The sequence below is a fragment of the Mastigoproctus giganteus genome, chromosome 4, assembly GCF_048544385.1.
Source record: "Mastigoproctus giganteus isolate SK-2022 chromosome 4, ASM4854438v1, whole genome shotgun sequence".
NCBI classification, from domain to species: domain Eukaryota; kingdom Metazoa; phylum Arthropoda; class Arachnida; order Uropygi; family Thelyphonidae; genus Mastigoproctus; species Mastigoproctus giganteus.
This window is the reverse complement of record NC_143578.1, coordinates 60124445-60139390: the sequence shown is the minus strand read 5'-3', so window position 1 is coordinate 60139390 and position 14946 is coordinate 60124445. Positions and strand designations below refer to the sequence as shown.

The 14946-nt window shown below is 34.7% G+C and overlaps 1 protein-coding gene across 4 annotated transcripts in view; it reads right to left on the bottom strand.

Moving 5' to 3' along the window:
* The window catches only part of LOC150086761 (synaptophysin-like), a 103172-nt gene that overhangs the window by 24868 nt on the left and 63358 nt on the right, over positions 1–14946 (bottom strand). For all 4 annotated transcript variants that reach the window (XM_090372742.1, XM_090372738.1, XM_090372739.1 and 1 more), the window contains exon 4: positions 5157–5370. In XM_090372742.1, the coding sequence (XP_090228868.1) occupies positions 5157–5370 (214 nt within the window). The remainder of the gene's footprint in view (positions 1–5156; positions 5371–14946) is intronic.

Below are 14946 nucleotides of genomic sequence, written 5' to 3'. Positions count from 1 at the left end.
ACTGCTATCAGGAATGTTTAGTCATTGGAGGGGATCACATATGCCATACTGATGTCATGTGACCATATTTTCGAGCATCTTGTATCAACTTCTGTAATGTGACCTTTTTGGTAATTCTTATACAACCCCTATAAATATCCCTTATACCTCTCCGAAGTTTTTCACTGTCTCCTCATTTTATTGTTATTCTGTGGTACACCACTATACCAAATTTTGTCCCGCTTCATCGCAAGCTGCAACAAGTTAGACCATGCTGTCTACATGTTCTGTTAATTTTATTGAGCAGTGTAATAAATGCAATTTCAAATGATATTTTTAGATTATTAGTAAATAAAATACTTATTTATTGCATATTTATTTTATTATGAAATAAGATCTCTCCCTGAATTCACATTGGTAAAATTAAAATTTAATCTGATATCATGTGACTGCATTAAATTATGCCATCAGCTATCCTGAGCTTCCGAAGCAGAGAATACAAACATAATACAAATTATCCCAACTACTTCTATGTGCATAACTTAAAAAAAAAAAAAAAAAAAAAAAAAAAAAAAATTCAAAAATGTCCTAATAGAAAATTTGAGGTTCTACTGTAATATTTTTAAAGTACCCGCATACAAAATCTTTCTTTCCTTTTCATATTTATGTTGTAGTAAATAAATAAATTAATTAAAATCATAAATCGTGGGAACTCATCTAATGCAGGAACAGATAACGCCTGCCTTTGTGTGAAAAGGGTGGTTAGATTGAAAATTCAGTGCTGTCAGTGGCTGTGGGCTTCTAAATATTATCTCTAAAAACATTGGTTGCCTGATGATTAAATCATTCAAGAAGAGAAGCTTACAGTTTGTTTCCCTCTTAAATTTAAACCTGAATGCTGAGTAATTGCTGTTGATAAAATAGACTTCAACATATGAAACTATAAATATGACACAATAAAAAAATAAAAATTATAAAGTCAAAACCTTAAAAATTGATTGCTGAAATCATATCACACCCATTTACATCTCATTAAAATATTATACATTCGATACACCACAATATAATATAACAGGACAGCTATAGAACCTGCCTAAAAATAAATTGGCGATTTCTAATTAGAAAGTAAAGGTGTTTAACTGCATAATTATCTGACCAGTATTCTAATTTTCAAATTAGATTATCCACATTTATTTTACTAATTTACTTTATTGGCGAAGAATAATTTATAATTTGTATTTACTAAGTATTGCTAATTTTAATCTAGTGAGGTTATTCTATAGTATGCTATACTCCAGAACATGGTGCACCTTCAGCCTGCCATGGTCTTGGGGTGTTTATTCCCCCCATTCCCGCTGTTCTAAAATAGGAAAACGAGTTCCCGATTTTAAAATAGCAGCAAGGGTGGGATAAACACCCTAACTAACGCTAACCATAGCAGGTTCGGAACGTGATTTTCAAAGGGGCACCGTGTTCTGGAGTTTTACCCTATAATATACTAAAGTAAACTTGGCTTTTATGAACACTATTCTTCTTATCAATACTCATTCCATAACTATTACAACTATACTATTCCCATCTGCAAGCATTAAGCTGATATGCTGTTTCTGAGAGAGAGGGTGTGAGCACTCAGAACTGTAAATAATTCAACCTTACTCAACAAATAGCAAATAACCAAGTCATTTTAGCCCATTGTATCTCTGTGAGTATTCTTATTATATGTAAATAGCTAATTACACCATTTATAACAACTATAAAAAAACTAATTACACTTACCTTCCACTGTGACGTTATATGGTTTTGCCACTTTCACTCATTTGGAAAAATGGATTCAAGTCCTGCCATAGACTGGAGGAATTTCTAAGACTTTTTCAATCAGGGCTTAGTCTCCAATTGAAAAAACCTCAGGTAAAGGGAGTTGGGCTCTCCAATGGGTTATTCTGGGGTTTTAATCCCACATAATATGCAAATTAGCCCAAACACACATTTATATAGACATAACATACATAGTTCAATACAGTCCAACAGTCCATAAGTCCAACTGCAATAACAACTACATTCCACTCAGAAAGTAGGAATAAATGATAGTTCCTTAACTAAAGCAACTGTACTTAAATTAGAAGTTCCAATTAATAGTCAGAGCCTATGCACATGTTCTTTGTAATTGTCAAAGTTATAAAGTAACTTTATGATGATTTGTATTTGATGATGATAATTTGACAGTTACAATATAATTACAATGATATTACAAAAGTGGTTCCAAGAACAAGGGTAATTACACATCTGTAGGTTTTAACTTCTGTGACAAGAAAAGCTATGAACTCTGAAATTGTGGATGGAATTATACAAGAACTATAGCACTGTTTCTTGTAGGCAAATAACATCTAACCATTCTGCTAATCTATTATGAGTTTGTTAGAAAATGACTGAATGCAAAGAATACATTTAAATATTATATATATATTTTTTTTTATTTCGTATGATGTGATCAATACACGAAGAAACCAGTTTTTTCTTGCTTCCTTCGTGTATCGTGGCCGGGATATCCAACCAACCGGTTGGTTCGGCACCATCGTGATATCCAGCCAGAGGCGGGAATTGAACCCGCGACCTTTGGGTTGCCAGGCAGGCAGGCACTTTACCTACCCGGCTAGCCCGGTCGGCCAATATTATATTCATACTTTAGTAAAGCTTTTGATACTGTCTCACATAATTGAGATTGTGTCAAATGCAACAATTTTCCATTGGTGAAAAGACACTATGGTGGATAAAGGGCTGCTTAAATGACACAAGACAAAAGGTTGTACTAACTGTCTACTGCTCTCTGAGTGGGGGTTCTATAGAATCAAGTACTGGGTTCTTGTTGTTTCTGATTTTAAGTCCAAGTTTGCTGATGATACATAGGTTGGGAGGGTGGAATTAATATCAACCAAATTATGCTACTTCAACAAGGCCTCAATAAATTTAGTTTTTCTCTGAAAAATGAAAATTAAGTGTAATACACAGTGGACATCGCTTATTGCGATTGCTTCAGGATACAGCTTAACTGATAATAAAAACCAATGAAACAAGAATGCAGCTGTTCAAGTGTTATTTATTGATGCAGCATGGAAATGTGTATATAAAGAGGGAAGTGGACAGAAAGAAAACATTAAAGTCAAGCAATATAAAATACTTTAATTTGGCTGTCCAGTATTTCTTTGAGAAAGTCATCAATAAAAATGAAACTGTTCTTTTCCAGGAAACCTTTTTCACCCATAGTACCAACTAAGCATTGAATTATGCTAATATGCATAGTCTAGCATCTTTTATCTTTTGAAAAAGGAGATAAAACTTATTGAAGCCCAGAACTTTCTAACAGCTAAAGCTACAGGAAAGTTCCAGGCTTTTTCTACAGCAGGGAGAGGAACCTACCTCGAATTATTTCCCCTCCAGTAAGTACCAGATCCAACTAGCCTTTGAATTTCCCTAAGCCATCAGCTTTAACTATACACAGAGGCAAATTATTCCAATGATTAACAACTCGCTTACAAAAAAAAAAAAATTTCCTACAGTAAATTACTAGTCTCTAAATTTTCTTCCTTAATTTGAATTTATGCTCCCCAGTTATATTATCATTTAATAATTCAAAAATTTCACCATTATTCATTTTACTATCCTCTCTCAGAGTCTCATAGACCACAGTCAGGTCCCCCTCTAAGGTATCCAGTTCCATCCTCCATAGACAACATATTCAAGTCCCTCCTCATGTGGACACTCTTCTGCTGATTTCACTAGATGTATTACCGGCTGATGGACCTTTTAAGAAGCATTGTCTTTTTTTTTTTTTAGGTGTGGCCTCCCTACATGGCCACAGTATTCCAGGTACAGTCTCACAGCTGCTTTACTTGGGACTGTAATATCCCTATCTCTGCAAGTAACTGTTTCATAAATCACCATCAGGACATCATGGGCTGCTTTTCTTGCTAAATGGCTGCACTGCACGGAGAACTTCACATTTTCCTGGATTGTAACCTCCAAATTCTTTTCTTTCCTTGCTTAATTCAATGCCTCCTAATGTACAAGTTATTTTGGGATTAATTCTAAGTGTAGAATACTGCATTTTGCAGAATTAAAACATAGTTACCACTTATCTGACCATTCCCAAAGCCTATACAAATCATTCTGAAAGAGTGCTGGTCACTATCCACTCTCCAAATCTTCACATCATATGCAAAATTTGACATGCCTCGTGTCCTTTCAATAATATCATTTAAAAATATTAGAAACATGAGCAGTCCCAGCGCCAATCCCTGTGGGACCTGACATCTGACTCTACCTTGGCATCACAGTAAGATTCTAACTTTATCTCTGATTATAATATATTTCAGCTATATGGGATTAAGTAAAATGCCTCGCTAAAGTCTAAATAAACAATGTGAAAAGCAGAATAACTAACTTTTGGTACTACTTGACACATTTTATGAAAACAAATATCTATAGTTGTCTAATTATCTCTAATATATATAACCACTTGAACTCCCAAGTGGTTATATATCAATCAGCTTATCCCTAGTATACAATCCCTCTCCTTTTCCATTATATTACCTTACGAGATGAATTTATACAGTACTTTTCAGCAGTGAATCTACCACATAAATCAAGAAATAGAAATCACTGTACAGTGTCCCTCACTATAGCATGGTTCACTTGGCACTTATTCACTATAGCACTCTGTATTTTTAATACCCTTCCCCAGAGAAAAATATGCATACAAATTATGGTATAGTCTGAAAGACTATACCTAAAAGCTTCATGTTTGTATCCACTTGATTTGTAATATATGGTGTTTCAGACGATACCATAAATTGTATGCATATTTTCCCCATGTGTTAGAGTGCTGGTGCTCAATCATGTTTCTGCTTATTTGTGGCCATAGGTTTCACAGCCGAATTCATGGTTATATTATCTGACAGATGAAATGTAAAACATAAAGAACATGCAATTTGTTTTTATGAGATAGTGTATTTTATAATAAGTCTACCATTTACAACAACAACAAAAAAAAGTTATGAGTGTAATATATCTAGGGAAATCAGTTATATAAAACTGGCAAAAAAAAGGAGAAAAAATCAAATAACAAATTTCAAGTATTTAAACTGATAATAATTGAGATATTTTCTGCATAATCTACTTACTAAAACTGGAGGAAGAGGATTGGTACTGTACATTCGATGAAAGAACACATAGAAAACTGATATTCCAAATGTGTAGAGGAGAGTTAATGTTCCTGTAGTCACAAAAAACTCTGCATTGCTAGAGAAATCAAATGGGAATGATATAGACTTGAAGGTTATCTCAGTTGCATTCTGTTCACACTTCTCTGGTACGCGCATCACTGAAGAAGCCAACCTGTAATTATGTTCAGTTTCAGAGATAATCTTTTAAATTCTATTCCATTCTTTAATTACAATACTGCTAAAACTAACCATGAAGTAAAATTTATATTAAATTAACCCAAGTCAGAACTTGTATAATATTTATTAACTTTATTTGCACTAACTCTTTATTTATACAACTATAATATGAATCTCTTTACAGCCAACAACGGCGCCTCCGTAGCCAGGTGGGAAGGAGCAGCAGTGCATAGCACACGCTTCTTGATTAGACCGGGGTTCGAGCCCGTCACCACCAAATACGGAGAATGCAGAAAGGTCAGGGAGTGACCACCGCATGTCCCGGAGCAATATGGCCTTGGTTGCTAATGCTCCTAAAAACCAAATAACAAACAAACAGCCAACAACAATGTATAATTGTACAATACTAGCATTTTGAGGTGGAAACATGTATTGCTATTACCTAAGCATGATAGGAGATAATATGTGAGAGTTTTTTTTTTTATCAATATAAAGACTAGAAAATGGAAATGAGAACAGAACAAGAAGGTAGATGAAAGTGGATTCTAGATTTGACAAAACAGAAAGCAGCAAGGGTTAGTTAAAGAGCAATGGGAACTTTGGTCCAAGAATTGTCATTCTTGGACCAAATCCAAGAATGACAATTCTTAGATAGTTGGTCTCTTAACTGCTGTCAAATTGTTTACGTTTCTGTATTCACATAAACTAGATCTATTAGACCTTCAGTGATAAACAGTAGTAATTTCCAGTAGTACTACTCACAGCTAATAAATTTAACAATCTTTAGAAAGTTTCTCACTTTTATATTTGTCATCTTTTTGCTCCAGTTTAGTTGAGAAGTTTTCTGATAATCAGGTACATCTTCAGGTTTTCTGATAAGTTTATTCTCTTCTGATTTTCAGTCAAGTTTGCTATTTTCCAAATACGCAGATTTTTTTTCCCCCTTCGGTTAATGGGCCTACCGAATTTAATAGTACAATAGACTCGAATTTCCGGGATAGATGGTAAAAAACAAATCCTGGATAATCGATTTCCTGGTTAATCCAAAAATACATGTCACTGACATACGTAGGAATACGTTCCAGGACTTCTTACTTGGTCGAGTTTTACATAACTCAGGAATGACTAACATTTGCTACTATATTATTATTGACAAATCTGAATTCAGTGCGATACTTGTTAATGTTTGACCATTTTCATACATTCTTATTAGTTTAATTTGCTGATCAAACTCGACTGCTTTCCTTTTCTTGATAGATCTACTAGTACTGCTGTCACTTATTCTCTTAGTCAGCACCATGATAACAATCAAAATTAAAAATTTTCTGAAAAGAACTTCATAGGGTTAAGGCAAAAGCTCACTATTATCACCCCGCACGAGCTCACATTTTACTAAAGCACATTTCTGTAGATCACTGCCAAAAAACAATAAAAACAATTTGCACTTTCCGGTTTATTGGGCTTTTCTGTTCGTGCATCTAATTATAAACAGGTAGTAAACTCGATCTTATTGCATTTGCGAAAATACCGATAGCTGGAATTCAGTGGGTTTTTACGTTATGATGTTATGGTGAAATAAGTTCCCCTTTACTGAAAACTTCAGTAATATAAAAAAAAAAATCCATAAATAAATAATAAGAATCTTCTCTTCTTTCCTATTTTTTTGCTTGTTACTCCGATCTCACTTCTGCAATTTGTGCGTCCCGTGATCGTTGTTATTGATTGCTTATTATTATTATTTTTTTATTTGTTTAAATTTTACAATCCTAAAAAAAAAAAAAAAAAATTTATGTAAATCCGCAGTTGTGTAAGTCAGCAACTTACTATATCGAAAAATGTTCAGCAACCTATGTAAAAAATATGGCGATAGATGAAAAAAAAAAAAAAAACTTACCACATACTACTCGCGTGTCCAATACGATGCTTCCCTTTATTTTTTTCTGATGTTGCGTATGGTTTGGTCACCAACATTATAATGGTTCATTAAAGATTTAACGGATGAACCGTTTTCAAACTTGAATAATTTCAAGTTTTTTGTTTAACTGAAAGTACAACTCTTTTGCGTTTACCCATCGATTTCTAAACAAAAAAAAAAAATATATATATATATATATATATATATACTATAAAAATATTTGACATTTGACATCCCTGACATAAATAATGAAATAAAATTTGTCTTTTTGCGGTGTGACGGAACACAACAATCGACGACGCAATAAAACAAACTAAACATTTGGTCTCTCTCTCTCTCTCTCTTTTTTTTTTTTTTTTTTTTTTTTTTGCGGCGGATGTGAAGACAGCGGGGGTTGCAAGATAATAGGCACATTAATCTCTTTTTAATTTGGAGTTTTGAAGTGTCCCGGTAAATCGAGAGTCTACTGTATATGCTTAAAAGTCAAGGAGATGATGACTTTGCTCATGTTTAGCTTAAGTGGCATATATATATGACATTAGGTCAAGGGGGGGAGGAAACACATATGGACTTTGTATATGATGTTTTGACAGATGTTTACATATTTGATTTTTATAATAAAAAAAATTTAACTTTTAATATCTCAATTTTCGTGTTTTTTATATATAAGTAGTATTAATGATTCAAGTGGAGCTCAGTGCACCATCATTGTTACTGGGTAATTTATTGTCAAAAGGTCAGGTTAACTTAAATAACCTTAGTTTAAATAACTAAACTATATAAAACTATCATTTATTTCTTTTATTTTTTTTTAAAGATTTGATTTGATTTTGATTTTATTGGCACAAAAATGCCTAGGTTATAATGCACCAGAAAAAAATTTAAATTTCAACAAAAATCAAGATTTTAGTAACTTTTAAAAAGGTTACATAAATGAATAAAATGCAGTATAAGAGTAAAAGTAATCTATTTTAGATCATCATCATTCTACTCTTCCATTTGGCACGGGTTGAGTCCCTATTTAGATATTGGCCTCCATTGTTGTCTATCTCTTGAATCTTGCATCATTTGCTGATAACTCTGAAAGCCTATGTTTCCCTTTAGACATTAGAGCCATTTTCTTTTGGGTCTTCCTGGTGGTCTCTTATCTCCAATTCTTCCTGTCAGTACTACATTAGGCAGCATGTGTTGTTTCATCTGGTTCACATGTCCAAACCACTGAAGTTGTTTTTTGTAGATCTGCTCTATTATTCTGCGTTCAAAATTTAGATCTCTCCTTACTTGTTTATTAGTTCTATGTTCTCTCCAATTTGTTTTATTGATTTTCCTTAGACATGATATTTTCCTTAGACATTTCAAATGATATTATTTTTTGCCTTTCTTTCTTATTTATTCTCCAATTCTCTGATCCATAAGTTGCTGTGGGTATCATGACAGTTTCATATAGTTTAATTTTTAGACTATTTGAGATTTTATTGCTCTTCCATATGTTTTTGAGTTTGTTCATGTTTGTCCATCCAATGTTCAGTCTGTGAATAATTTGGCCAATATTACTTAGGTTTCCGGTTATTAGAGAGACCAGGTATACAAATTTTTGTACTTGTTCTATTTTTTGATTTTGTTTTGGATCTTTATGTTTTCTATGTTTTTCCCGATTTGTATTACTTTGGTTTTATTTACATTAATATTAATTCCATAATTGTTGCTTCCTTTATCGATGTTTGTTAATATTTCTTTTAGTTGTTCTTTGGTTTCTGTTAAAATCACAATATCATCTGCATATTTTATGTGGTTTATATTTTTTCCATTAATAAATGGAAAAAATTGTGCCTCTTTTTTCTTCAATTGATTTCATTAGTTCTTCTAGGTAGATATTAAATAGTATGGAGATAAAGGGCATCCCTGCATGACTCCTTTCTCTATTTCAAACTTCTCTGTTTTAAGGTTGTTGAATTTTACTATTGCTCTTGTATTTTTGTAGAAATTGTTTACAAACATGATTATTTCATGATCAAGTAGGATTTTTTGTAGTTGCTTCATTAAATTTTCTCTGTTTACAGAGTCAAATGCCTGCTTGAAATCAATGAAGCACAGATAAAGAGGTTTCTTCTTATTCCAATATTTTTCTGCAATGATGTTTAGTGTGAATATTTGGTCTATTGTTGATCTGTCTTTTCTAAATCCTGCTTCTTCTTCCCCTATTGTTTCTTCATATGTTTTAAGTATCCTATTTTGTAAGATCCTTATATTTTATATATATGGCTTAAAAGGGTAATGGGTCTATAATTCTGACAATTTTCTTTATCTCCTTTTTTGTGTATAGGTACTATCCATTTTAGATATGTGTATATATATTAACAGCTTTTAAAACTTAAACTGCTAACACATGGTGATTGTCAGATAAAATATGAATGAGTAGATAAGGCTCAGTCAGGTGTTTAAAAAGCGGTAAAATGAGCATTTCTAAAATTTGTACATTTTAATACAATATGCTTCACACATAAAACAGTGTCATACTGATCACATATAAGAGGGTAATCAGCCCTCAGTAGAAAGGAACATGTCAGATGACTGTGTCCTATGCAGAGCCAAGCAAGAACAACTTCCTTTTTATAATCCCAGCACAGACTAGACTGCCACAGTTTGTCCATGGGCTTAATCTGATATACAGTTGAACTCGTTTATAATGAGTTTCACTGGACCGCAAGATGTGCTCACTGAATTCGTTTACTCATTATACCTGGGTGATTTGGAACATAGAAGTGTAGGAACCAGAGGCAAACATGAATTGCAAACTCTAAAAGATTTTAACCTATGTATGGAAATTATTTTTGGCCTTAAAAAGGGCCGATTGTTTCGAAAAGTGATTATCCAATTTTCAGGAACGAATGTAGGGTCATTTGACTGGTCTTCTGCTTTTGTCTCAACTTTCTTCTGATCAGACTTAAGGCACTGAATACTGCTGCATCAGTATCATCTGTAGCTTCGAAAAAAACACTGAAGGTTCTCTGCACTATCAACAGCTGCTCCATATGATATGACGGAGGCTGAATGGAGTTTTCTTCGTCTACTTCTTCACTTTCTTCACCTGCTACTCAGATAGTTTCTACGATGTCTTCTGTTGTAAGAGCTCTCGAAGTTACAACGTCATCATCTACATGAAATTCTCTGAGCATTGTAAACAGGTTGCAAGGAAGGCCCATGGTGTCCTATTGATGATCTATCAAACTTTTGCAAGTAGAGATAGGGATGTGATAATCCCATTATATAAGGCTTTTGTTAGACCACACTTGGAATACTGTGTTCAAGTATGGAGACTGCACCTAAAGAAAGACATCGAAAGGGTGCAAAGACAGGTAACTCGCCTGGTGAGATCGGCAAAAGGGCATCCATATGAAGAAAGACTTTGAATATGTGGGTTGCAGAGTTTGGAAACTAGACACCTTAGAGGAGATTTGACTGAGGTGTTTAAGGCTAAGAGGCATCAGTAAAATGAATGAGGACGAAATTTTCAAGATTATAAATGATGCTAGAACTAGGGGACATGAATTCAAGTTACGGGGGGGGAGATGTTTAGATTGAACTGCAGGTTAGTTAGTTAGTTAGCTAGTTAGTTATTTGGTTTTTAGGAGCATTAGCAACTAAGGCCATATTGCTCCAGGATATGCGGTGGTCATTCCCTGACCTTTCCGCATCCTCCGTATTTGATGGTGACGGGCTCGAACCCCGGTCTAATCAAGAAGCGTGTGCTACGCACTGCTGCTCCTTCCCACCTGGCTACGGAGGCGCCTTGAACTGCAGGAAGTTTTATTTTAGTCAGCGAGTTATAAATTACTGGAATAAGTTGCCTACATGGGTGGTAGAGGCTGACAGTTTGGGGAAATTCAAAGAACATCTGGATAGTACCTTCGGGTGAGGGAAACGCATAGGATAATATGTTTAATTTCCTTTTCTTTTATTAATTATTAGGTTTTTTTTTTTTTTTTTTTGGCTGGTGCAGCATAAGCTATAGGCTTTCTTGCACCATGCGGCCATTACTAATACTAATGCTTCCAACTGCCAATGTTTGCAAGTTGATTCAAATACTCTGGACTCCTTTTTTGCAACCACTAAGATAACAGAATGTGATCTTCCTCGCTAGTAACATTATCTTGCTTTGACTGAAATCCAGCCTTCTTGAAACAGTTTTGAATGCAACTTTGTGAAATGCATTCCCACGCACCATTCATAAAGCATATAGCATAGAAAACTGAGATTTTCATTTCAATTCATTTGTCTATTCTTTCAATGAGCAAAAGGACCAGGCTGCGATGAACATGAGCTTTAAAACTTCTGATCACACCTTGAATGCATTGGTTGTAGCACTGCTGTAGTGTTTGGAGGCAAAAAAACAAGCATTATGTGACTTAGATTGTCAACTTTCTGTAAATGTGCAGGACAGTTAACTACAACAAGTATAATTTTGCATTTTTCTGCACAAAGATCTTTGTCCCACTTTTTGAGATAATTCGTGGAAATATCTGAAGTCATCCACCAAGCTTTTCTGTTCGACATAAGCCACTGGAAGTTGCTTCACATTCATGAAGCATCTTGGTTTGGCAAACTTTTCAATCACTAGAAGCCTTCTTTTATCTGTTCCAGACATATTCGCACAGATAGCCACTGTAAGTCTATTCTTCGGCAACTTTCCTCCAATGCATTTTTCTCCCTGAAATTTCAAAGTTGGTCAGGAGTGACATTATAGAAAATTCCAGCTTCATCCATATTGTAGATGTCATCATCACTGTAGCCTTGAGAATGAAGCGGCCACATGTCAGTCATCCACATAGATGTTATCTCCATGTCCACTGATTTTGCCATAGCAAATTTTATGCCAATTCTTAAAATGATCAAGCCACCACTTGAGCAACAAAATTCTGCATAGTTGAAAAGCCACGCAAATTCTTCTGCTTTAGCCTTTAAGATTGGTCCACTTATGGGTAAACCGACATTTGTGCAGTGAACCATTTCAGCAGAGCTTGATCAACATCATCTTTGTCGCATTTCTCTTGAGTCTCTTTGCATGTGTCACGTTGTCATTGCAGGTGTCTATTTTTCCACAGTGTTGAAACAGTAGATGAAGAAAGTCCGTACTTCTTGCATATCTCTGTTCTTCTGACCAGTCTACAGTTCAATAATTTTGGCTTTTTCCTTCACCGATAATGCTTTCATCTTCGACATTTTCGGATTCCGAGATTGAAACCAAGTTCCTCTTATTGTCCTTTAGAGGTCAGAATAGAGTTTGTCCTTAAAAGGACAGCTTATAAAATTTTCTGTGAAATCCACTATCCAAAACGATCAGTGTCAAAGCAGCAAATACATCTAAGCTCTTCGGAGGTCTGCTTTCATCTATTCAGCAGCGGCCATTGATTGGTCATCGGAAAAGGAGTGGGGTATGTTTTACAGCTTGCTGATTGGTTTGCCGATGACCAATAGCTAGCTGCTGCAGAGTAGGTAATAGCAGATCTCTAGAGAGCTTAGAAGCATTCGCTGCTTTGACGATTGTTCTAGACAGCAGATTTCACAGGCAATTTTATAAACTTTCTTTCTTTTGAAGGACAAGTAGGAACTTTCTTCTCATTTGTAAAAGATGACAAGAAGCTTGGTTTGCTGCACATGGTGGTATGTTCCCTCGTTACATCAGGGATGTGCTTGTTATATCTGAATTGAATTCTATGTGTTTTTAAATGAGACCAAACAAATATCTTAGTTTACTCGTTGTATCCAGGAACTCGTTATAAACGAGTTCAAATGTAGTTTGTTTGTCACCTATCGATGCCACAAATCTTGAATCTTACCACTGTGAATACAACTTATTATGTATTACTTGCCTGTAGTCTGCATAGGGGACTAATGGGTCAAGATTATTCATCAGAGCTGCTGATTTGACTGTAGTATCAGCCAAATCATTTCCTCTAACTCCCATGTGGCTGGGACTTCAGCAGAAGTGGATGTTAAATCCATCTTCAGAGAGAGTGCATATCATCTACTGAACCCATGATAGGATTGGATGAGAAGCATATCCCATCACTGATAAAGCCTATAGTGCACTCAGTGAATCGGTGTACATAATAAACTGTTGGTACTGGCAAGTTTTTATGTGATCCAAGGCTAACTCTATAGCATACAGCTCTGCAGTGTATATGCTGCATTCAGGGGGAAAATGCTCAGATAAGGTATTACCTGGAAAAACAACAGCAAGTCTCATACTTGATTCTGACTTTGCCCCATCTGTGTAAATTAGCAAGAAGTCAAAATATTCAGCAGTGTTTTGAATAGAGCTGAAGGTAGACAGAAGACAATGTACCAAACTTCCTCCTGTTCTTAAGCAAAAAGTCACATGCTGGTATTTGCACACGCCAGGATGGAAGGGGCTGCTTTGGTGATTGAGCAACCTTGTCTACCCTGATGTCATAAAGATTTTCCATTCTAATTAAGTGTTCCAAAGTGGAACCCTTCCTTCGGAAGCCACACTAAATGCTAGATAGAAGGTCATTTGATTTTAAGTACCATAAAAAGACAAGCACTGATATTCTCTACCATATTTTGCATAAACTGCTAGTCAGAGAAATAGGATGGTAATTTTTTGGAAATTCAGAATCCTTTCTTGGATTAGAAAAAGCAATAATAATTGCCTTGCACCAGCTGTCTGGTCTGGAAACTGCTCTTTTGGAAAATTCTGTTGTATAGGAAGGGTCCATGGATTTTGGTGACAGATGTTTAATCATTTCATAATGGATGTCATCTGATCCAACAGCACTTACCATGGTAATGTTGAGAGCTGTTTTCAGCTTCTGTAAGGTAAATGGATAAATACCCTTTGATATAAATTTAAGTTTTTCAGTTTGTTTAAGAACCAGAAGGTCAGTAATGATGCTGGGAAATGTTTCCCCAAGAGCATCAACAATTGCAGTTGAGTCTGCAATAGTGCATCCATTATATTCCAAGACTGATGAGGGGTGTGCAGTGTATTTTCCTTCATTTTCCAGATTTTATCCCAGACCATCTTGGAGCTGGAAGAAGTGAAACAGATCCAGGATTCCTTCTGGTTCTGATGTCGGATATCATGTGCTTTAGTGTGTGTGTGCCCTTATAAAAGCTATGAGATTAGCTGTGGTGGGATATCATCGAAATGAGAGTATCAATGCACTGGTCAAAGAATTTTCAGCTCCAAGAAACAAGTTTTTGAAGAATTTTGCAGTTTTATTGATCGTACTCTATATTAAATCGTACTCTATAAGTAGCTTTATAGTCCTAGTCACGTTTGTTATTTTATTTTTTAATTTAGCTAGAGATTTTGTAGGTTACTACATAATATACGTAGAATTTTGTATTGTTCAAATCTTTCCACAATTGATATAGTTATAAAGTTTAGCTGTGGTAGGGGAATTCAAATTTTTTAATTGTGGTAAATAGGTAGCTCGAAAGTTCGAATCACTTAGGTTGGTGTTACTTGGATAATTTTGTTATATATTATAATTAACTTAACTTTCAAGCATAATGGTATAGCCTAATACATATAACACAAACTTGGTAGCGTGGCAGTATTATTGCTATGTAACTGGTATCAATAAGAACATTTGAATTTTAATTGTATATAATTAGTAATATAAACTT